Source organism: Dermacentor silvarum, chromosome 11 (genome assembly GCF_013339745.2).
Source record: "Dermacentor silvarum isolate Dsil-2018 chromosome 11, BIME_Dsil_1.4, whole genome shotgun sequence".
Lineage (NCBI taxonomy): Eukaryota > Metazoa > Arthropoda > Arachnida > Ixodida > Ixodidae > Dermacentor > Dermacentor silvarum.
Window position 1 is genome coordinate 48,096,969 of NC_051164.1, and position 22,562 is coordinate 48,119,530.

The 22,562-nt window shown below is 47.0% G+C and overlaps 1 protein-coding gene across 1 annotated transcript in view; it reads left to right on the plus strand.

Annotated features, from left to right (window-relative positions):
• LOC119433539 (glycine dehydrogenase (decarboxylating), mitochondrial) overlaps nucleotides 1-22,562 on the plus strand; it is a 50,196-nt gene that overhangs the window by 9,567 nt on the left and 18,067 nt on the right. The window contains exons 3-13 of the mRNA XM_037700789.2: nucleotides 7,416-7,716; nucleotides 9,186-9,263; nucleotides 9,838-9,985; nucleotides 11,517-11,713; nucleotides 12,878-13,080; nucleotides 15,515-15,654; nucleotides 18,004-18,084; nucleotides 18,287-18,387; nucleotides 20,167-20,251; nucleotides 20,682-20,723; nucleotides 21,373-21,515. Coding sequence (XP_037556717.1) covers nucleotides 7,416-7,716; nucleotides 9,186-9,263; nucleotides 9,838-9,985; nucleotides 11,517-11,713; nucleotides 12,878-13,080; nucleotides 15,515-15,654; nucleotides 18,004-18,084; nucleotides 18,287-18,387; nucleotides 20,167-20,251; nucleotides 20,682-20,723; nucleotides 21,373-21,515 — 1,519 coding nt within the window. The remainder of the gene's footprint in view (nucleotides 1-7,415; nucleotides 7,717-9,185; nucleotides 9,264-9,837; nucleotides 9,986-11,516; nucleotides 11,714-12,877; nucleotides 13,081-15,514; nucleotides 15,655-18,003; nucleotides 18,085-18,286; nucleotides 18,388-20,166; nucleotides 20,252-20,681; nucleotides 20,724-21,372; nucleotides 21,516-22,562) is intronic.

Below are 22,562 nucleotides of genomic sequence, written 5' to 3' on the forward strand. Positions count from 1 at the left end.
GTCTTGTTCCCCTGGCGAAGGCATGTCGACCCGTTGTCGAAACGTTGGTACCCGACTTAGACACCCGCGGTTCGACCACTGTTCACCACTCTCTTTCTATTGTTAAATTAAATTCGACGCGGCAGCGCCTCCGAAACTGTACTTATACCTGCTAAGAACTAAAACGTCTCCATCAAGAAAAACGTTTCCATCTGTATGTTAAAAATGTTATTTTCAACACTTTTCTTTAGCCTTGCGAAAAAAAAATGCAGATGGAATGTACATGTTGGAGTCTATGGGAAGCTAAGCTTTAGTGAAGTGGTTAAATGGATTGTGTGTAACTGACGCTGTTTACTTTCATCCTGTGCAACGCGTAATCTCGTGCACTGGTTTTGTTTATACACCGCAAAGGTCAAAACTTCTATTGCATTTGTCGAAGGGCCACGTACCAGTTCTGAATGATTTGCTAAGAATGGGCGCACACCCAGCTGCTGATACCGCGTGGCTAAATTACAGAGAATTAAATAAGAAAACTTCGGATACACTGCCCTATTACATTTGGAGGTAGGTTTGCTTCTGATATGCGTGGGAGCTGGCGGCATTAAGTGTCCAGGCAGAAGGCCGATATTTCTAGACGCCTGAAAAAAAAAACTTACAGATCGAAGGTTCGTACTCTTTGTAACGTCAAAGATTGAGCTGGTTGGTTATGCATGATTCCTAAATGTAAAGCAGCGCGACCTTGGTCGAGGACGCGCCGTAACATTTTGAATCGTGTTCGTATAGTCTGTTCTGCTGGTGTACGTGGGGTAAGAACGAAGCTTTCGTAGCCTTTAACCCTGGGTTTTAGTGTTAGTTGTTTCCTCGCTGGATTTGTGGGTAAATAAAGAGATGCTTGATACGCTGGTAACAGAACGTATAAAAAATAACACAGGTCAGCAGTTCGTGACAATGGCGTGAAAAGAGACGTGAGAACAGAGACTCCTCAGAAGCTACAAGCGGAACATTAAAAAGAAGTTAACTTTGGATCGTGTCAGACACAAAGATCGTCTCGGATAACAAGGCTAAAGGCAGAATAAACTTTGCCACCCGTGCATTGCACAGCGGATAGGCGACATATCCAAGAACAAGAAACAAGATTACGCTCGTTTTTCATCCAAAAATTTTGTTAGCCATGTTTTCAAAAATTGTTCTAATACATTAGAGAAGAAAGGTAGGACAGATATCGGTCTCTAATTATTCATATCATTAAAGGAGCCTCGCTTATCCAAGACAACTAGCCTGTCAATTTTCGTGCTATCAGGAAAAAAGCCAGTGGCTATAGCACAATGGTTAGATGTATGGCATATTAGGCCAGACAGAACACCAGAAATGGTTAGTATTGGTTCGGCTTTGAGCTCATCAGTTCCTGCTGGAGTATTATTTCTCAAGGACTTCAGGAGAGAAAACACTTCAAGTTCACTGCATGGCAGCAGGAGAATCGTATTGGGGCTCTGAAAGCGTATGCATTTTTTCCAGCTCTTCCATTCGGCCATGCGACTGAGATGGTGCGCCAGTATTTAAGAAGTAATCATCAACTTTGCCAGCCAAATAAGTTTCACCATATTGCACAGTCATCGAAAGTAAGCACGCTAGGAGTAGTATCATCATGGTTGCCTTTTAGTCTCCGAACAGCACGCCATGCAGTCCGGCGTTTGGTGGAGTCTACGTCTCTTCCCTGCGTACCGTCTCTAAAGTGAGTCAAGAGTCTCAAAACGAGTCAAGAATGCTCGATGCTGCTTCCGCACGAATTATTACTGATTGTTGTTCACTCTTGTGACCTTCACCGACCGTGCAACTGTACTGGGCAACCCGGCCACGCGACCAGTCGAGGCGTTGGGAGGCCCCTGCAGGTGTGTCCGCCTGCCTGAGTCGGTGCTTGTCAACTACCACGGGGAGGCGGTTGACCCCTTTTTCTCACCGAGACGCGGGTCAGATAACGTCGACATGACAGCGTCACTGAGTCTTCACTATCGGAACTCTATGGGCCAGGGAGCCGACTAGGCGCAAGGGCGCGCGATGACGTCTGTCCGTCTGGTCGCCCGGGAGCCACGAGGTGCCAGAAGTGGAGAAAAAATGCGATAAGGCTCTCTCCACAACGGCGTCGCTTGCGACAGTGCGCTGCCCATGGAGGGTCTTTGGAGAAGTCCTTGTGTTTCTCAACACATTGCTTCTGTACTGCGTCGGCGTTGAACGCTATAATGGGGACACTGATATGCCGGCATCCAAATATGGACATGAGCTGCAAAGGCAGTCGAGTGCTGTAATCGGGGCTGATTGCGGCGCGCGAACCTAGCCCACACGTGGGATCGCGAGCAAAGTGAAGTCTTCGGCGGGTTCGCTGCGAGCTCGTGTTGTGCCTCGGCTTGCTCAGCGAAAACTGTCAAGCAACTTGCTCGAAACTGGAGGCTGTCCTGTCGCCGTACGACTCGACCCAGGAGTCACGCAGCTAGCTCTAGTAGCAGTCTTTTGTAAGCTGTGCTCTAGCCCTAGACCTATACAAGCGAGCTGGTAGCTCAGCTAGAGCTCCCTTCACTTACGGCTAATTGTCACCTTGGGAAGCACTATTGTAGTTAACTCGCTCTACTTAACCATGTTTACGATCCTGGAAGGTTGAATTCTTATTGTAGATGTCACTGCAAAAGCACAAGAAAGGCAACGACCATAGTAAAATTTTCACTTAGGCTTGGGCAGTGTCTTTCTTGTCCCGAGTTAAATATCAACCACATGAGCTGTTGTAAAGCCCTTGATTTCATGCCGCTGTATTAGTGCCCAAATACCAAATTGACAGTCATTTAAAGAAGTAATAAATACGGTGCAACAAAATATTTTTTTGTCAATACATAGCACCAGTACCAAAAAGTTATCCTAACGTTCACAAAGAAATGTATTTGTGGCTCTATATATTGTTCTCCCACACCATCCCTTATAAGCTGCAAGACAAAATTTTTTGCCTAAGCTCGCGTTAGTATAAGCATTTCTAGTGATAAAATGACGTCGGCGCACACCAACTTTAATGTGTACCAAAGTTGGTAATGAAAGATTATTGGAGGATTCATACAAAGTCTGACGCCTGCTGCTGCGCATGTGTGGCAGAAAAAGCAACATTTAATTATGCCCCTTTATTTTATGAATTTAAGATACAGCTTAAGCAGGTGTTGCAGTTCAGCCGAAGCACACACTGAATGTACATAATACATTGCAGTCCACTCATTTTGTTCAGCCATTCTCAAGTTTCGAGCACCATGCCTGTAAATTGTTCTACATTTCCAGAGTCAGAAAGGACCATTGTTTAGTGACACTAGTGGATCAGTATTAGCATACTATACCATGTATGTCGGCTGTAGCAGTGCACCTGATACGCATATCTGTCTGAAGTATTGTGACAAATGTACGATTCTATTCCCCTTGTTCCACAAGCCATGAGTAGATTGCACTGTATGTGCATCTTATGTGCCAGTAGACTTGCACTGGTGTAAAAATGCATGGATGCATATGTAAAAGCCATATATGCCATTTCCAAGAATTAACATCATCTAAGGTAAACTGCAGTCTAAACGGTTGCACGCAGTACTAAAGGAGGCAGAACTCAGTGCAAGTGTGTGGAAAAGATCATGCTGGCAGAAAGGCTGTTTCCTGTCTCTGCACAGACGCAACCTTCCACATTGGCTCATAGATGCTTAAGGGAGCAGTAAAAATGCAGTTTATTTCATAAATACAAATGTGATTCTGTATGGGTGCCATAAACATGACTAATACAGTGGGTCCTTATTGAATGCAACGTTTTGCAGAGAGCTTAGAAATCTTAATTAATAATGAAAAAATTGCCTCAGTAAAAACGGTAATTAATGTTTTGAAAACGGGTACAGGAACCAATTAGCCTTTTTTTTTTTGAGCATCACTAAATGTAGTATACTTGATCTTTAAGTAAAGCAAACAGTGCAGAGAAAGAACAGGAGAATATTTGCACGAAATTGTAAGCTTAAAAGGCAGCAAAGGTGCATAAGCAATGCTCTCTTGAATAAATCTGTCCAGTAACCAATGTTTTAAGACTTATTTAGCCTAAATCATGGCTGCAATAACTGTATCACTGTTACAACACACACGCACACGCACACACACGCGCGCGCGCACACACACAAAATATTTGTGCGGCATTCAAAAGTTACCAATTGGAATTACAACTGAACTGTGGCTGGTCTGCCACGAAGAGGTCATTGTGGGCCCTGAAGCCATGTTTTTATTAGGAGGCCCACCAGGTCTGCTGATCGAAAAGGCTTGATTTTCACCCCGGAATACTTCGTTGCAATCGTCTACTGACAACCGGTATTCCCATGCAAAACGTTGGTCGACGAGATCACTGGTACGGAACTTCCTTCTTCATGCCACCTCAGGGAAAGATGCAGCTGCTTACACGGGGATTGTCGGGCTCAATGGTTTCTAGTATTCTGCACGAGTTAAAACAACACATCAACAGTGTAAAACAAATTGTGCATCAAAATTATTACTCTCCTTTACAATCAAGCAGTGCACCTAGGAGAAATTGATTGAGAGAGTACTGGCACAAAAATTTTGTGTCCCACTTTTGTGCTTTTTTGTGTAGTTTCCGACCCCATAATTATGGCATGGAGCCTGAATTCCTCGAGCAGCACAAATGATTATCACTGCGTCACATTTTGTGCAGCTAGTTTAAAATGTGCTTCTAGTGCAGCACTATTTTAGACGTGATGCAGGAGACTATTCATACCACCGAAACAATAGTTGGCATTCATACGGTGTCGCAAACAGCTCAAGCCAGTTGGCTCAGTGCCGACTGGCTCGTGCTCGAGTTGTTTGCAGTGATATAATGACCTTGTCACTAAACGCCGTCAAACTGAGCGCGCTTGCTTGCTTAAATGCAGGAGCGCTTTCTCCCCTGTTATCTTGTCGAGTGTTTAATGATCTGTTTTCGTAGCATAGTCATAGCGCCTGTGTATGCGTCAGTTGTGTCGGCTACCATGAGACTGCCACGTCGAGTTTTTGTGACATGAATACGCTTCCGTTTCACGTCGGAAGTCACACTACATTTGGCGCATGTTTCCAGCTGTCACACTAAAAGGTAATGTGTTAGTTATTAATATTTCTGCATAATTAAACAAGGAATTGAGGCTCCATAGCATAATTACTGAGTTGACAGCTATCCATTAATAAGACAAAAATGAAACAAAAATCTTGTGGTATACTCCTAAAAAGAAACTAAGTGCTCTCTGGTCAGCACAAACAATGACAACCTCATCATAATTGTTTTGATGCCAAGTTCACATTGGATATGGTAAATTTCAAAAGGGAAAGTCCTATTTCGTTACTGACAAATAGCGTTACTGACATTTAAACATCGCAATTCGACAAGCTATAGTTTAGACTTGTATTTATAAATAAATGAAAAAACTACAAGGTTCTCCACCAATAAATGAAAGTATAGCTGACTTTCAATGACAAGGCAATCATGTTATTGTTCGGCTTATCCGGCCTTTCAAGTATGTTGTCAAACTTCTCAGCCAGAAGCTCGATTGACTTTTCAATCGCATTCACGGTTTTCATTCCTTCAGTGAGAGCACCAACCTTATAGCTACGAGCGGGAGTAGCAACATTATCTTCTCGTTCCGCTCACATAGTTTAACCATCAATGTTTATAATCTGAGGGTCACTTGTCATCAAAGCGCCTCTTTTCATTGCCGAAAAGCAAGTTGTGCAATTCCAGGTGGTTTTGAGTCACACTGACTGCGAGAAATGGAGGCCGTCGCCACCGTCGCATGTGGCGCAACCTGCGCTATCGACGCTGCGCTTTAATAATGCTACCTAATCTTTTTTCATACTTATATATTTTCACTTCGAAACAACTTTAATGCACAGCTATGTTTTTTTTTGAACAGCATATTTTTTTTACGTGCTCTTTATGTACCGTTTAAATAGCGCGCCCCCTTTGCGGGATGCAACTCGCCGCATTCCGTCAATATGGCGCCAGAGTTGAGCGGGCCATGGAAGCGGCGGACGTGCGTGCTTCACAACTTGTGTAGGAAATCTATGAATAATCGGGTTTCCGCGCGCTCCATTTGGGGACAACAGATAGGTGCTGATTTCGCTACAAGGGGTTTCATATGGCCTGTATCAATACAATATCTCCTCCCCTTTTCCGAAGCTTGCCGGCAACTTCCGCGCTCATAAAATTAATCGTGGCGCCCCCCCCCCCCCCCCCCCCCCCCCCTAATTCTTTGAGGCTGCCCTGGATACTCACTGGCAATGCCTTCGAAATTTTGACAATTTTTCTAATTGTCTGCACAATGGCTAGAAGCGTATGGTTTGGAGACATCAAGTGTTAGCCTTGGCTTCGAAACTTTTTGACTTATTTATTCTAACTAAGCGGCACATTATAAAATGCAGAGGTGTATTTATCCGCCACCTCATCAAAAACTAAATTGCGGTCTGTCCAGTGGCAGCAGTTACAAACAAGGACATACTGTAATCCAGTAATGCGCAATGTACTTTATCCAAATATAAACAAGACAAACGAATGTAAGTTATGCGGCTCAAGAGGAACTCTTGAGCATATGCTGTGGGAAGGCAAAGGGCTGACGAGTAGCAACGGGGAGACAGGCTCCGCGTACGTTGGTGTGCTGTGTTGCTCAGCTCAGCCCCAGAAGATCAACTGTGGGCAGTCTAGGGGGGCCGACGACGCCGCCAGAGCCCAAGGGCTCGTGGCAGACGCCTAGGCAGGGTGAAGCCCACCCTATTGAATTGCCGGACAAAAAAAAAAATAGTTTTTACATACCTACCTAAACGTCTTCACAATTGCTAGTATGCATAGCTTGGAGACATGAAGTGCTAGCCATCTTGAAGATGTCTAAACTATAGCTTGAGACAGCGCTGGCGGCTTCTAGCCTGCTCAAGTTGCACTATAGTAGCCAACTTGTGCTTCCCGGGGACCTGTCGTTTCTTTTCGTTTCTCTGTGTGAAATCACCACCGAAATCAAGACGTCGTTTAAATATCCAAATTGCGGCAGCAATCCAAAAACTCAAGCAATCTAAACTGCTGGCGCTGATGTACTCAAGAGCATCATCCCAAATGAAGCTGTCTGATTTTGCTTCCATGACCTCCAGAAGCCGTGGCAGCTGTGCTGGGGTATACAATACCTAGAATAAGTAGTTTGTAAGTCGAATAAATGACTTTTTAAGACCTCAGTCCTACGACCTTTCTGACAAAGGTTGCGCAGTACGAAAATCATATTTAGTAATATTTAGGCATACTTCCTCTTCTTGTCGTTGCTGCATCCTGTTTGATGTCCCCCTTTCTGGCATCGTTGCCCTCGTCCTTGTTATGTAACAAGCGTTTGAGCACTGTATGTCTGTTTCCCTCTCCGCAGGCGAGGAGGAGCTCCTCGAGCGCGCCCGCGAGCTGGCCTCCCAGAACGCCATGTGGCGCTCGTACATCGGCATGGGCTACTACGGCTGCCTGCCCCCGGCCACCATAGTGCGCAACGTGTTCGAGAACCCCGGCTGGACGACGCAGTACACGCCTTACCAGGCCGAGATCGCGCAGGGCCGTCTCGAGAACCTGCTCAACTACCAGACCATGGTGGCCGACCTCACGGGCCTGGACCTGGCCAACGCGTCGCTGCTCGACGAAGGCACCGCCGCCGCCGAGGCGATGGGACTCTGCACCAGGTACTCGAGGGTTTACTTTGAAAAAAAAAAAAAAGACGGGGAAACAAAAAAAAAAAAAAGATGTCGCAGTCTCGCCCGAATGGCGAAGCGGTGACCGTGACTGCGAGGCCAGTATGAATTGCAATAAGCATGGCGTCACGCGCTCAGAGACATGCGTGAACTGAGTGTGATCAGTGCCAGCAGCGGGCAGACTTGCGCGTTTGTCCCAAAGCGAGCATCCCGTGCCACCACTCCTTCCGCCGTTACAGCAGTGCCACGGCACCAAAAACTCGGCAGGTCACGTGACCTCCAACAGTGTGCGCGCGCGCGCGATGACAGCGCGCGTCAAGCCGCCAGCTTTCTCGAGCTCGCCCTTCGCCCTGTAACCTGCGGCAGATCACGCCACCTCCAACGCAGGGCACGCGGTTCGCGCATGCGCTCGGCCGCGCGGGCAGAGCGGGGCTTACACCGTCACTCCTGCGATAACACGGCGTCGCCGACAGCGCCAACGCGCCTCGAGCGTTCGTGTAATTCGTATCGTAATGAAGCGAAGTCGTTGAGCAGGGAAAGACACGGGCACAGTACTGTTACGACGTTTATTTTGGCGCAACCGGCAGTGTTAATTAGCAATCAAGGCAGACATATGTACACGCAAAAAAAATAGCATACTACATTGTACGGGCTGGTATCTCCCACGGGCATGTGACAAAGAAAGGCCTCCATGATAAACCCGATCCTACCAAACTTCACCTCCCAGTTACGAACAGCTTGGGATATAAAATCGTCTTCCTCCGTCAGCGCAATCGAAGCCTGACTCACAGTGGTCACCTGGTCAGTTAAGGTGGGAAGCCTCTATAGTTACCTGGGTCGTTCTACTTCTATGCTTAAATGTAATGTCTGTTCAAGACATTTCTGTGCACGTGACTGCGGATTCTTTTCCCTACAGTCGTTAGAGCCCTGCGTCCATGCTTTTCTTTGCTTAGTGTCTTCATTTCTCGCTCTGTTTTCAGAATGGATTCGTTCCAACTTACCCAGTTTGCAGTCGTTCTACTCGAGCGTTTCATCGATGTACGCATGACAGAGCACTTGTTCGTGCATCACTAATTTTCTGGGGGCCTAAACGAAGTGAAGTATACGCTTGCGCAAGGCATGTTTTACAGCAAGCGTAACCGGTGATGGCTGTTAAATGAGAATAGCGCTAGTATATCAACCTAGTTCAGTCAACAAAAATGAATCACGTTGGCGTTCTCTCTGTGGTACCAGGTTGCGGTGTCCACATCCGTGTGCGCCAAGTAAATGCACCAGCACGTGACCACCGCCTTTGTTAAAATAACCGTCGCTTTTAACGACGATCTCTTCCAGTATTATTAATGAGATGTCATCTGCACAAGCCGGTCGTTGTAGGCCACTAGAGACACTTTGTTGCGGGAAAAACTTCCGCTCTGCGTGAGATCACAGCGACTCTGATCTTATCTCTCTCGTTTCTGCAGGTTCACCAAGAAGAAGACGATGCTCATCTCGGACAAGGTGCATCCGCAGACTCTCGCTGTGGTTCAGACGCGCGCAGAGTGAGTGTGAACGCTTGCGATTTGAGGAAAAATGTAGTCTTTGGTAAAAGCTCCAAGCTCAACAACGCCTCTTAACATCTAACGCGTCTTAGAATGCGTCTGTAGCTTGTCAGCTAACCCACCCTGATGCTGTCTGCTCAGTTCCAAGCTTGCACACTTTTCGGTCCTCTCAAGTTCCACATGTTGGCAAGAGTTTTAGCTTTTCCAGTATTCCGCTAAACGCAGGTGTACTGGACGTTTTGCCGGAGGGGCGGAGGCGTAAACGTGAGCGGCCTGCGTGGTGCAGCCACCTTGTGGCGCATAGCTCAGTAAGACAAACACAGAGCTAATATTGCAGTAACCAAGTGTATTCTACTGCGCTGCTGGTGTAAATTTTCGGCAGTGGCGTAATTGTGTTGCTGCCGAAAATTTACACCAGGCGCAAAGTGAAATACGCTTGGTTACTGCAATATTAGCTGTTTTTGTCTGACTGTGCTCTGCTGAGTCAAAGCGAGGTCGATTTCTGGCGGCAGCGTCCGTCATCACTACATTAGCTGTATAACTGCACCGAGTTTGCACCCCACCCTTTTCGCAGCGCCCTGGAAATCGACGTGGTGGTGTCAGACCTCGCGAAGATGGACTTTTCCAGAGGCGACGTGTGCGGTGTCCTCTACCAGTACCCAGACACCGAGGGATCCATCGAGAATTTCGAGGGCCTTATCAAGGCCTGCCACGACGCCAAGGTAAGCAGGCGGACAGCCGCTATCTACAAGGCGATATGCTTAAAGAGTTATCGCCCGTGCTAAGGGTCGCTCATGAGAAACGTTAAATTACTTTAGGCTAGCAGAGCATTCTTTTTTTCTCAAAACCTTTCTTTGGCTCATTTGGCTAAAGAGGCTTGTTGCTAACGAAGAAAATGAACGCAAAACTTTCCTCTGCTTATGCGTGCAGCTGTGTACGCAGTGTCTCCTTAAATGTATCTCGCTAGGTTTAACGAGGCGGAGAGGGATGTATGTACTTCAGGACATGTACACCCGTGAGCAAATGTATACGGACCCCATAGGGTCGCCGAAAAAAAATGAATTTCTTCGTAATTAACACGCGCAAACTGAAATTCACGAGTACCCTGGAAAGCTCGCAATGCCAAAGTTTGGACTGCAATACTCAATTTTAAGTTTCATTCGCAGGCAGTTGAAAAAATCGGCTTTTTCGCGCAATCCCTGGTCCGTATACTTTTGCTCACTGGTGTACGTGCAAGGCATGTATTTCAGTGCCAGAAGAGACTAAGCCTTACCTCCTCATTCTTTTGGACGTACAGTCAAACCCCGCTACAACGAAATCACCTGTGTAACAAAAGAGCTCCATACGCCCCGTCTCGGTTTATGAGATGTAAAATGTAGTAAGTTTTACCACAGTTCCGGCCGACTATGGCAAAGTCAAGGTAGAAAAAACAACAAAGACAAAAATATTAATAAAGACAAAACGATGCCAAAAGTGTATAGCGTGATGGCAAAGCAATAGCACAGCCTGGTCGAGTGGCTGTCTTTCGTAAGAATTGTGAGTACATCTGCAGCGAAGACCGCTACAGCGAATTAGCCTGCACAACGAAGGAATCCAGGCGTCCCCTACGGCTGATTTCCTGCTTCACAACTAGCGCACGCAGAGGCTATCCTCTTCTCAGAGTTGTGGTGCGTGTTGAACGCGCTGGTCGACACCACAATAATGATAATGCGAGAAGTTTCGGACAACGCGAAAGCTATGGTATCCTCTGCCATCCTGTAGACAAGCCAAGCAGTTTGACTACAAGGGATGTAATGGTGACATTCAGTGTTTCGCAGCTGTATCCTGAATGCAAATCAGGTTTCACCGCCAAGGATTCCTTGAGCGTCGATGCCATGATACGGCCTACAGCTACACTGTCGGTCAGATCAAATGTGCATCTGAAAATTAGCGACTTCATTCACTATGCATCCATCGAATTCATGTTAAATAAATGTCTTCCTTTGCTGAATGCGCGTACCTTGCTTTATTGGGAGAGGTACTGCGCGCGATCTTTACAATGAAGTGACCTGTATAACGAGGGATCATGGAAGTGGATTTGACAAGCTTTCCTGTAAAGGTGTTTCACTCTAATTTTCTTAGAGCATCCTCGTCCTCTAATCGCCGAAATTAGTTTGCTGGTGTGTCTTGGATAAGGGTCGACCTACCCCAGATGATACGTTGTCGTTTACCGGGCCTACAAAACGTGTCCTCGGCGTCGTCTCTGGTTCACAGGCGCTGGCAGTGTGCGCCACGGACCTGCTGGCGCTGACGGTGATGCGGCCTCCCGGAGAGCTGGGCGCCGACATCGCCATCGGCACCAGCCAGCGCCTGGGAGTGCCGCTCAACTACGGCGGACCGCACGCCGGATTCTTCGCTGTGCGGAGCTCGCTCATGAGGCTCATGCCCGGCAGGGTTGTCGGCGTCACCAGGCGAGTGGGAGAACGTAGACCAGTGAGCTTTCAGGGAAGGAGCGTCCAACTTGCTTTCCACCAATCGTTACTCGTGGCTGGATTCGAACAACAGATGCGAATTTGGATAAAGCCTTTCCGTTAGGGGCGTGCGAATATTCGAAACTTTCGAATACCGAATCGAATAGTGTGTTATTCGATTCGGTCTTCCAATCGAATGGTCACTATTGGTAAATGCGAATATTTTTCGAACACTTTTGGAATACTTCTAAACGTCAACTGTGCCAAAATAAACATAAACTTAGAGGAAAAGTACGGTAAATTTTCACACCTGTGGGCATAGCTTAGACATAAAGCATCAGAACTTGCGTAGTGGAGCAGGCTACGTCACTTAGGTATAGCCATACTTAACAGTCTGTAGAGTGATTATTCGCCCTCTGAAGAACCCTGTGCATGCGAAGGAACTACTTGTTTGCTCCTTATGCTCCATTTGTGCTTTTAATAAACAACGCATCATAGCGTACTATGTAATGACATAGCCTTGCTGCCTTAAGAAAACTGGAATGGGAACATTGTTTTATATTAATTTTGATAGCGGATGTTCCTTATTCGAAAACTGTTCGAAAAGTATTCGATTCGCTTCTAGCACTGTTCGATTCGTATTCGATTCGCTCTGAAAAATCACTATTCGCACACCTCTACTTTTCATTAACCCCCTCAATAGCTATGACGTTGTTCTGCTGAGCAAGGGACTATGAGTACGGTTCCCGTCGAGGCGAAAAAACGGCCTGGTTGGTTGCTACAGCTCGCATATAAGTTGGCAGCGCACAATTGAAGAAAACAAGCAGAAGGAGAAAGAAACAATATGGGCTGGACGCGAGTGCTCGATTACCGACCGCGACATCTTCACTCTAATTTTGGGCAAACTAAAAAAAAAAACGCCCAATTTAGGTTCTCACTTAAAATGATCAGGAGCCATAATTATTCTGGAGCCTTATAAAGCTTGCCTCATGAAACGCAGGTCATTTTTTGGACGCAAAAAAAAAAAACCATCATTGTTTCCTTTACTGTCGTTAACGATGTCCTCCTTGATTCCACGATTCTCGCGAAACCCATTTTGAGGGGCCAAGGGGTCTGCACAATTAGACAGTGACACCGTCGTGCGTGGTCATTGACGGCTCGCAGGGACGCGACCGGCGGCCGCGCCTACCGGCTGGCGCTGCAGACGCGCGAGCAGCACATCCGCCGTGACAAGGCGACCAGCAACATCTGCACGGCGCAGGCGCTGCTCGCCAACATGTCCGCCCTGTACGCCATCTACCACGGGCCGGAGGGACTGCGCGACATCGCCACCAGGGTGCACAACGCCACGCTGCTTCTCGCCAGAGGTAACAAACAACCTCCTTTTTTTTTTTTTAACAGGCTCGACGGCTGTAGCCACGTTTCACTATGGTCTGTGAGATGCACGTCTGCCGGATATAACTGGAGTCGCATACGCTACCGCACGTCACTTCCGCAGACCTAGAGCGTCCGGTATCATGTTCTGTGAGCTGCAACAGAAGAGTTGCGTGCTACATCCCGTGCGTGTTTTCGCATGTTTTTAAAGCGCAGCTCTTAGGCACCTGTTCCTGCGGTTGATCGCCGGCGTCCCTCGGCGTAACCGAGCCAACGAGCACAGTGAAGAATGAAAGAGCGAACGCGGAGCGCAGCGGGGGATGAAAGACTGCGATAGGGACAAGAGCGTGAGGAAGGAAGCGGATGAGGAGGCTACAGTGAAAGCATGAGGCGCAAAGTGGAGGAGGAGAGTATGGCGAAAGGGTGAGGAGGAAAGGAGAATGCCGCACGCGACAACGAGGTAGCGCCATAGTAGCGTGCGCCGTAGTGCGCCGATGACGTGATTACTGAGGCATGCGGCGAGCGCTGGGCGAGCGCGTCCACCGATACCACATATGGAAACGAAGCGCTGGCTTGTGCTTCGGAGCCGTGTGTTTCGCCGGCGTGTGCCTCGCCCGCACCGCCACCTCCGCTAGAGAAGGCACGGGAGAATGCGCGAGACACGCGTTCCCGTGTTCTTCGCGCTTTCCGAAAAATGAGCGACGCAACCCGTGGAATTCAAAGCACCTGAAGATCTGCGCTCAAAGTTCGCGTTAGGGAGCATCGTAATTGACGGTGAATTCTTTCTCTGCTTAAACACTCCAACCGCGATCCCATATTTCACGCAACTGCCACTCTACAATTATCATCATCATCAGTGACGTAATGGACGTCCTATTGACGTCCGTTATAGACGTCCCCTAACCTATCCTTCGATCGAATGTCCCCACTGGATCCTTCATTTCTGCTGGTGACAAGCGCACTGCATTCTGCGTTGCGATGCATGGGATCCCTTTAGCGCATGCGCGTCATAAGGCTGTTTCACATATATATGTATACAGCGACTTGTGCAAAAAAAAAAAAAGTGTCTGCTGTCACAAGCGTCGCAGAGTGACTTTCGCTGACAGCTTTCACATGCGTCGGCGACGGCACGCTTTCCGTCGCAACGACGGAAATCACAAAGCTCACAAAGTATTCGCGCGTGCATCGTTAAATAAAAACAGCATGGAAACAAGTCACAGATTATAATTTTGTTGCTTATTTTAAAATATAAGCAGACAGCTACGTGGTCCTTAATAGCGTTTTGTATTTATGACTGCTTAGTCCGACACAAGAACGTTGTAAAACAGACGCGGTCATAATAGCTTCTGTGTCGACGGTGTTTTGCTTTCGTTCTGCCCAAAATCGCGCCAATCGCTATGACTCTGCGACGGCGTGACAAACTTTATGCAAATCAATCGCGGGAAGCTACGACTGGTCGAGGTTGGCGTGCAGCGACGTAAACCGCTGTGTCGCTTAGTGATAATCGCGCCATTTGGAGCAGCCTATATGCGTCCTGTTGCATCTTTCGATCTAGCGTCGATGTCAGAATCGAGAGAGTTCGTTTTGTCAGCTCGGGTTCATTTATTCATTGCACACGGTGACGTTCTCCTTTACACCCACGCACGCTAGAACAGTACTTCATTTTACACAGGTCGCGGCACCACCTACAATACAAAAGGAAATGTGCAAAGCGGGCTTCTCCTTTCAAGGATTATTATTGCGGAGAAGCCAACTTCACGGAGCCACGCACGCATGGCTTGAAGGAAGTTTCCGAGAGCATTGACACATACAACGGAGTGGACGCACAGAGCGCTGATTGTGTCCACTCTGTTGTTCTTCTGTAATGCGCCGTAAAACTTCAATAACGCAGCACCACCCGTCAACGCTTGCCCTTGGGGATTCAAGGAGTTAGGCATGGAGCGCCTATGGGGCGTGTCGCGAGGGCTTCGAGTCATCTGTATTTACCAGCAAATGCCCAAGAACACTTGCAGTTTCTAGCATTATGGTTTCGGTTTACACCAAAATGTTGATAGCATAAATGTGTTACAGCACTTACAAAGGGCAGGCAGGCACATCGAAGACATCTACCGAGGGTCTAGCTAATACTCACAAGCCTGTAGCAAACGTTCTTTCAATAATGATAGTGCAAAATCGATTGGGGTGGTTATTCTGGACAATTTTCGAACCGGCATTGTTATGGAATTTGGCAATTAAGCTTTCTTGACTGGCCTAGAGGGAAAATCGTGGCATATCTGATTGGCTCAAAAGAGCAGACGTCACGGAATTTCATGGCGCTCAAGATATCATCGCGGATCATTGAGCTGGCGTGAGCAAGTCCAGCAATCTCAAGCCAGTTTCCCATTGTTTCCCTTAAGACTGTACTTTTTGTCCGTGCGTATTTCGCAGGAGCCGCAAGCGCTGGTCATCACGTGGTCCACCCGAGGTTTTTCGACACCCTCAAGATAAAGCCGGCGAACTCTCAGGAGGCTGTTAAGAAACGAGCGACTGAGAAGGAAGTTAATCTCCGGTATTTCGTCGATGGCACGGTAAGTACAGTTCACTAAACGTGCAATAGGCATGACCTGGCGATATTAAATTACAGCTGCGTGTGGCCAGTAGAATTATTTTGCTGTATATTTCGCTCTTCAAGCCACTTGTAATTATTCAAAAACAGAAAACGCACACAAAGAGGTGGATCGGCAAATGTAGTTTCTTTATTATTGAAAACAGAAGCATTTCGTTTTTCGCTGCCATCACGTGATCATTCAGAGTGGGTAGGTTTTTTGACAAGATTTCGCAATGTTGCGCGTGAAATTACTCAGGGTTGAACAGCACTGAGGAATAAGACAGCTATTGGCTGCACGTGGCTTTGTAAGTTCTAAGAGTACCAGGAGTACCTGGTACGCTTAGAACTGGTACTCTGGTGCTCTTAGTTCTTGCGTGCGTGCGTTTTGCTTTTCGAGGTCCGATGTAGTCAATGACGTACGATGGACAGCTTTGCGTTTTGAACGCCTGCGTACCTCCAACAAGCACCTAAATATTTGCACACTAGTGTCTGCATTCGCCCACCGCGGTTAGATCACCGCCGCAGCCTAGAGTTTGATTTCATTTAGCGAAGTAATTGCAATGAACTGCGAATAAATGACACTCGCTTGAACGAAAATTCCGGGTAAACGAAACAATGGTATCAATTTTTCGCGACCGCCCATAGACATAATGTTAACAAACTTGGGTTAAATGGAACGTATCTTTCGTGAACTTCGGTTAAACGGAACTATAACCTATACTTCATTGGCATATATGGAACAGGAAAAGTCCGACAAACATATGAAAAGGTGATGCTATAAGTAGTGAAACGAAATCCTATTCAACAGGCAGTTGTGGGAAAGTTAATACAAATTGAATATGTCGAAGTTGCAATGGTGTTCCCACCATGGGGACTTTGCTAAGGCAAGTAATGACCCCTGAGGAGCAAGTGAGTACTACGGATCTTGCAGTCAGACCACCACTACTGCTCCGTTCGCACCGCCAAGCACATAAGAGACCTCAAATGATGTTCTTGTTACTCGCTCTGAGGAGTCAGTTGAAAATATGATCGGTGAAGTTCGTGACGAAGGCTATGATTCAATTGACGAAGCTATAGTAATCAGTGTTCCGTGCGCGGTATATGTTTCGGACCAGACGGCAAAAATAAGAGATGCATTTGAAAGCCTGCAGTGCTATCTTGAACGCGAGGACTCTGCAGAAGAATGGGGAATCGCTTCGCGCATAAGCGCAACTTTGCACACACAAAAAAGCTACAATATTAGAAGCAGAGGGCAGTAAAGTATTCTTTTTCCATCTCAGTAATATCAAACACGAGGATGCTTTGCGAATAAAACAAATGTTGAGGATTTTTGTGTCTTTCGCTAAATTGAAACTTCGGATAAACGGAATAGATTTTTCTCTCCGAGTTCCGTTTAAGCTGAGTCTACTGTATTTTTCAGCGAATGGAAAACGCACGCACGCACACACAGCGCGCTCAGCGCGCAGTGTCATAGCCGTTACGTTAATGCGGCAAGTGATGGTCTGTAGTTAAATGTGAGGACTGCGCGTGTGAGCATGTCGAAGGAGATTAGCCTCGGCCCGATACTCTTCTGTGCTGTGATTAAATAATCTTTTGCTTTTCACTTTGTTAACACTGCGTGATGTCTTAGTATATCTGTGAGAAGCTGCAATACGTTTCTTTTTTTTTTTGGGGGGGGGGGGGGGGGGCAGGGGGGCAGCTGCCTGTACCTAAACTCACGCACTACGTGACGCCCTGCGATTAAAAACAATAAGAAAGGACGCTCCACGTTCGCCGCCTTGGCCGTGAGCGACGCTGGCTAACACTCTCAGTGCTAATATTGTACGCGCACGCAAGCACCCAAGAAAGTGAGCGAGAGGGTGGCCATCAGCAAGCACCACACCGGTAATGCTTGCTGACGGGGTGGTTTTGGTTCCCACCTGTTGCGAGTCATCTTTTTGTCCACTTTCACTTAGCCATATCTTATCAATCCTACATTTTATATTTTTATATAAATTCAACAATACCCCCCCCCCCCCCCCCAAACGAGTCGTTATGCGTTTTCCGGATTCATTGTCTGTAGCAATAAAAAATCCAGCCGCAAGGATCCCCTTATTCGGAGCTCGCTCGTTAGGACGTATTAGGACACGGTTAAGCGGCATCGTGTGCATGTGACGCAGCTTCTAGCTTTGATATTAAGGCCATTTCTTAAGCTAACTGCTATAACGTGAGCTTTACCTGCGTGCTGCGCAACATGGGTCACGAAATAAGAGGACAAGGGGAACTCAAGACTGTGTGTCACGTAGAACCTGTAGCGGTGCGCTTCTGTGACATGTGTCCTATGTCGCAGGTTGGCGTCTCGTTGGACGAGACCGTGACAGAGAAGGACCTGGACGACCTCCTCTGGATCTTCGAGAGTAAAAAGACGGCGGTGAGTGGGGAAAGGGGGTTTAATTGCTGTTGTTTCTGTTGTTGCTGTTGTTGTTTCCCTGATCCACCGGGAAGGCCCGGACAAGCCGTGGATACGGTTTGTTTCGTTACTACATTCTCTCGCAAAGCAGCAAAAAATAAGAAGATAATAACTGTCTACAGAAAAAGATTAGGAGCCGATTGAAACTTTGGGTCGGTTGCAGGCTCAACTGGCCAGCGACGTTCCCGAGCAGCCCACGGACAGTCTGCTGTACAGCGAGCACAAGAGGACCTCCCCGTTTCTCACGCATCCCGTCTTCAACACGTGAGCACCTTAGGCTTAGTTGTGGCACCGCGGTAGGGCGTCTGAGCGTAGATTTACAACTGCAGCAATGACTGAGTGATAACTGCAGTACCGGTGCGCGTTGGTGGAAATTGAAACGATGGTGACGACACCTCGTGCCGTTAGGTTGAACTATAAAGCGCGCAGAACTTTTTATTTCAATGCGTTCACGCAGCATGTGTGCTGGCGAATGTGCTAAACAAAGTAATTATGGTTTACTCTTGGTTGTTTTGTTAGTCGTGTTCTTTAGTAATAATCTGGACGCACTCGGGAAGGCGAGAGTGTTTCTAACCCACTCTAATTGAATGCCGCGTCGCAAGTCACGTGGTCGCCATCAGCTCTCTTGCTCCGGTATGCGCCTACGCTAAAACAGATCAGCCCGTTACAAAACTGCGCTCACTCCGTCGTCATCAGCATCTATTTCTGAAGAATTGAAACACGATGGCACTTGTGGGTACCTCGCTTGCGAATCACTTTTGTTCACGCTCGATTTCTGCCTTGACTGGATGACGCCTCCCTGCCAAGCGCAAAGTTTCGGATTCCACGCCCGGGCACTTCGGGCGCTAGTGAATGGCGACAGTTTGCAGGACAGCAAGTGTGGTGGCTTTTTGGCGCATTTTAGAGAGAATAAACTGGGCCGACGCTACCTAAGCTCTGCGCCCCGACCTCTGTTATAGCTTGCGGGCAGCTTGGGATCGCAGATGCAAACCAACCATGTTCTGGAAAGCAACAAATGAGTTTTTGCGCGGCGACAAACAGAAACATAGTCACATCCGCTAATCAATATGCAATATATATTTAAGATGTAACTGTAGCTCGGGGTTTCCAGGTAGAAATGCATGTGAAAGGCAGGAAATGTTTCCTTTGGGAGCCGATTGGAGTGACATCTGTTTCATTTCGAAGAAAGCGTTGCATTCTAGTCCCTCTTCATGGAACTTTGTTTTTTCAAAAAACTGAAAGTTACAAAAAAATGTCGGGAGTGTTCAAATTCCAGAAATATTGGCGCAAACGCTTAGAACATTAAATCTGCTTACATGCATTCGTGACGTTACTTACGCCAGTTCTGCCGCAGTCATGTTCGTGAATTACCTATATAATGTAGGCGAAAGAAGGTATATCAAGTTTATTCAATTTAAATTCTCTAATAAATGTGATTTTAACACTTGGGGTAAATTGGTTTTGTTGTGCAGTTAGAGTATGTGCTATCTTATTTAACGTTTCCTTTTTTTTAAGTAATGTCTGTAAAAAGTCGAGTGCCTAATTTTAAGATATCTATACTAATACTCATCATGATTGAACTTCCTTCTTTTTAAATTCAACAAGTTACGCTTGAATTGGGTCAGCAGTTGTTCAAGGAGAACATTTCCGTATTTTTGCATGTATTTGAATAGGAAATCAGAGCTAGCCGAGAGCATACGCGTCTACTAAACATTTATACGTGGCAATTACATACGGAAGAAAAAAAAGTGTTAAGAAAAAAGCCGGCGAAATTGGCGATGTTTCTGTTACTTTCTGTACTTTTAGCGTCAATTAAGTGCGAACAGTATTTTTTTTTCCTCACGCATGTCAGAACTTGCCAAGTAATCGTTAATGCTCTGCTGACTTTTTTTTTTTCAAGCGTATGACAAACATAAGAGACAGACGGTGATCAGGTGCCATCGAATGCTGCGGCGTATAAAAGGCTACCGTGTGATCAGCATTGTTCCAACGTTGTTCCACTCAGCATTGTTCCAATGTCGTCATTCCCACCATCTCTTCTAGGTACCACTCCGAGACGCAGATCGTGCGGTTCATGAAGCATCTCGAGAACAAGGACATCTCGCTCGTGCACTCCATGATACCTCTGGTGAGCTCATTTGACTCCCACTACGTACAGTGCGTGCAGCTGACACTCTTGATTTTTTCGCTGCTTACTACGAGGCGTATGCTGTTAATTACAAGCAATTAGTGCGATGTCAATTATTAATGCGATAGCAAACACCACACATGGTCGAGCACTGTATTCACGCTATTCTTCTGGTGTCGTTGACTTCCCTAGTCTACCCATGGCAGTCATAGAATGAACTGAATGAGTTGCTAGACGGGTCTCCCTTTTATATATGACAGCGTGGTGACGTCACTAAGTATGTATGTGTGTATATGTATGTTGTATGCCTGATTGCAAATAAATTACCGCACAGAATTTTCCGACCAACGAGAGGTATACAGCTTTGCTGTAAAACAGCGCGTATAAACAGGAAACTCAAGTTTCGCATATATTTTGTTTCTGTTCGCAGGGTTCTTGCACCATGAAGCTGAACAGCACCGTAGAAATGATGGTGAGTAGGCGTTGCTTCCTGTTCGCTGTAAGGTTCTGCAGTAATAATTAATACAAAAACAACAGCCATTTCTAGGTACGCTTTATGAAAGTATCTATTGACGCGTATTTTGCAGATTACCCTTCTTCATATGCTATGATCACATTTTCGACAAATGAGGCATGATAATCCGGTTATGGTACGATGCAGACACGTCCCACATGGGAAGCTTTATTTTCCAGGTCACAAGATACAAAAGTGAGAGACGAACGGCCACGTCACCTTGAAATTTTCGCGGTCAAAGAAAAAAAAATTGTTCTGGTCCGGAGGACCGAACCCAAGACCAACGCCTTACCGGGGCGGTCGCTTACACATTTTGAGCTAGCCCGAGATTCTAGCAAACCGCCGCACGAGGCCGAATTAATCGCCAATTCTATGCGCTGGTAAACCGCGTACGGGAAGGTGAAGGAAAGTGAGGGAAACGGTAGCACTAGCTGCGTGTGACGTCATAGATTTCAGTGTGCGACTGAAGGGGCAGTTGTTTACACACGAAACAGTGAATTTCATCGTATTGTAAAACGGACATTCAGCTTCGCAGCTTTTTTGCACATCGGGTGCTCCAACTTCTGTCCTTGGGCAACGTTCTGTTTCCTCCACCGGGGCCGCGCAGCCGTGCTCGATGCCGGAGTTCGCCAACATCCACCCGTTCGTGCCACTGGAGCAGGCCAAGGGCTACCTCCGGCTGTTCGAGGAGCTCGAGCAGGACCTGTGCGAGATAACCGGCTACGACAAGGTGTCCCTGCAGCCCAACAGGTCTGTGCACGCTGTCTTCTATGCTGGATTTGCAACAGCCACTGAAACGTATGCCGCTTTGTACCGCTTGACACGATGTCAGAGAGAGAGAGAGATAATATTATATTTAAATGATGGCTCAGGCCTATTTGGGGAAGTGCTTGAGGAAGATCGAGCTAAGTGTGGTTTCCTGTGGAAGCCTCACACGTGAAGCTGCATTGTGAGTTAAGCGTCGGTTTGACGTTAGTCCGTGGGTCGGACCCAGTCGTCAAATGACGTCACTTCCTTGGACCGTTACTTGCACCGGAACGTCGTGAGTCCTTCGCATACCCACGTGAGGCTTGATACACGCATAAGAGTTGGCCCCCTTGGCGCATTCATATCGTTTCACTTCCGGAGGTGGTTGCGGGCGGTTGGGGTCATCGCGTTGCCGTCACCACTGCCATAGTGCGATGATGTCGTCTGTCCTGGCGAATCCTGGCTCTGGAACTGATTTGAAATGACTTGTGACGGAATTTGGGACCCCAGGACTTGGCGGTGTCACTCTGATGAATCTAGAACTCGGAGAATTGTGATGCAGGGAGATCTATGTGCACGTTAAGAGCCCCAGCTGGCGCAAATTAATCCGAATCATCGCACTGTGGTGACTTCCATTGCGTAGACGTAGCTTTGGGCAGTCAAAACCAAGCAGTAAAAAACATATTCGTTTAGCGGCATTTGCCTTATCATAACTATGCAGATTAACTTGCAGCGGGGACCTCCAGCAGTCTAGAGAATAGAGTAGCCTTAACTTCATCCTCTCTCAAAAGCTCTGCAGTAAAGTGCTGTGCAATTTCCAAACGCTATAAGCTCCTCAGGCTCTGAACGACTTTCGCAAGAGCAATATACGTGCTCCAGTTTATTTTTGAGGGTCGAGTTTGGCTGCAATTTTGGTTAACTTTTTTTTTACACAACTGGCAAATTCTGTTAAGAAGCTTTACTTTCTATGGGTGTGCGCTTCAGTTTCAAGACGCGCTTTTTCAAGGTGGACATTATACGGCCATCCGTGCTGAACTGAGTGCACCCTGC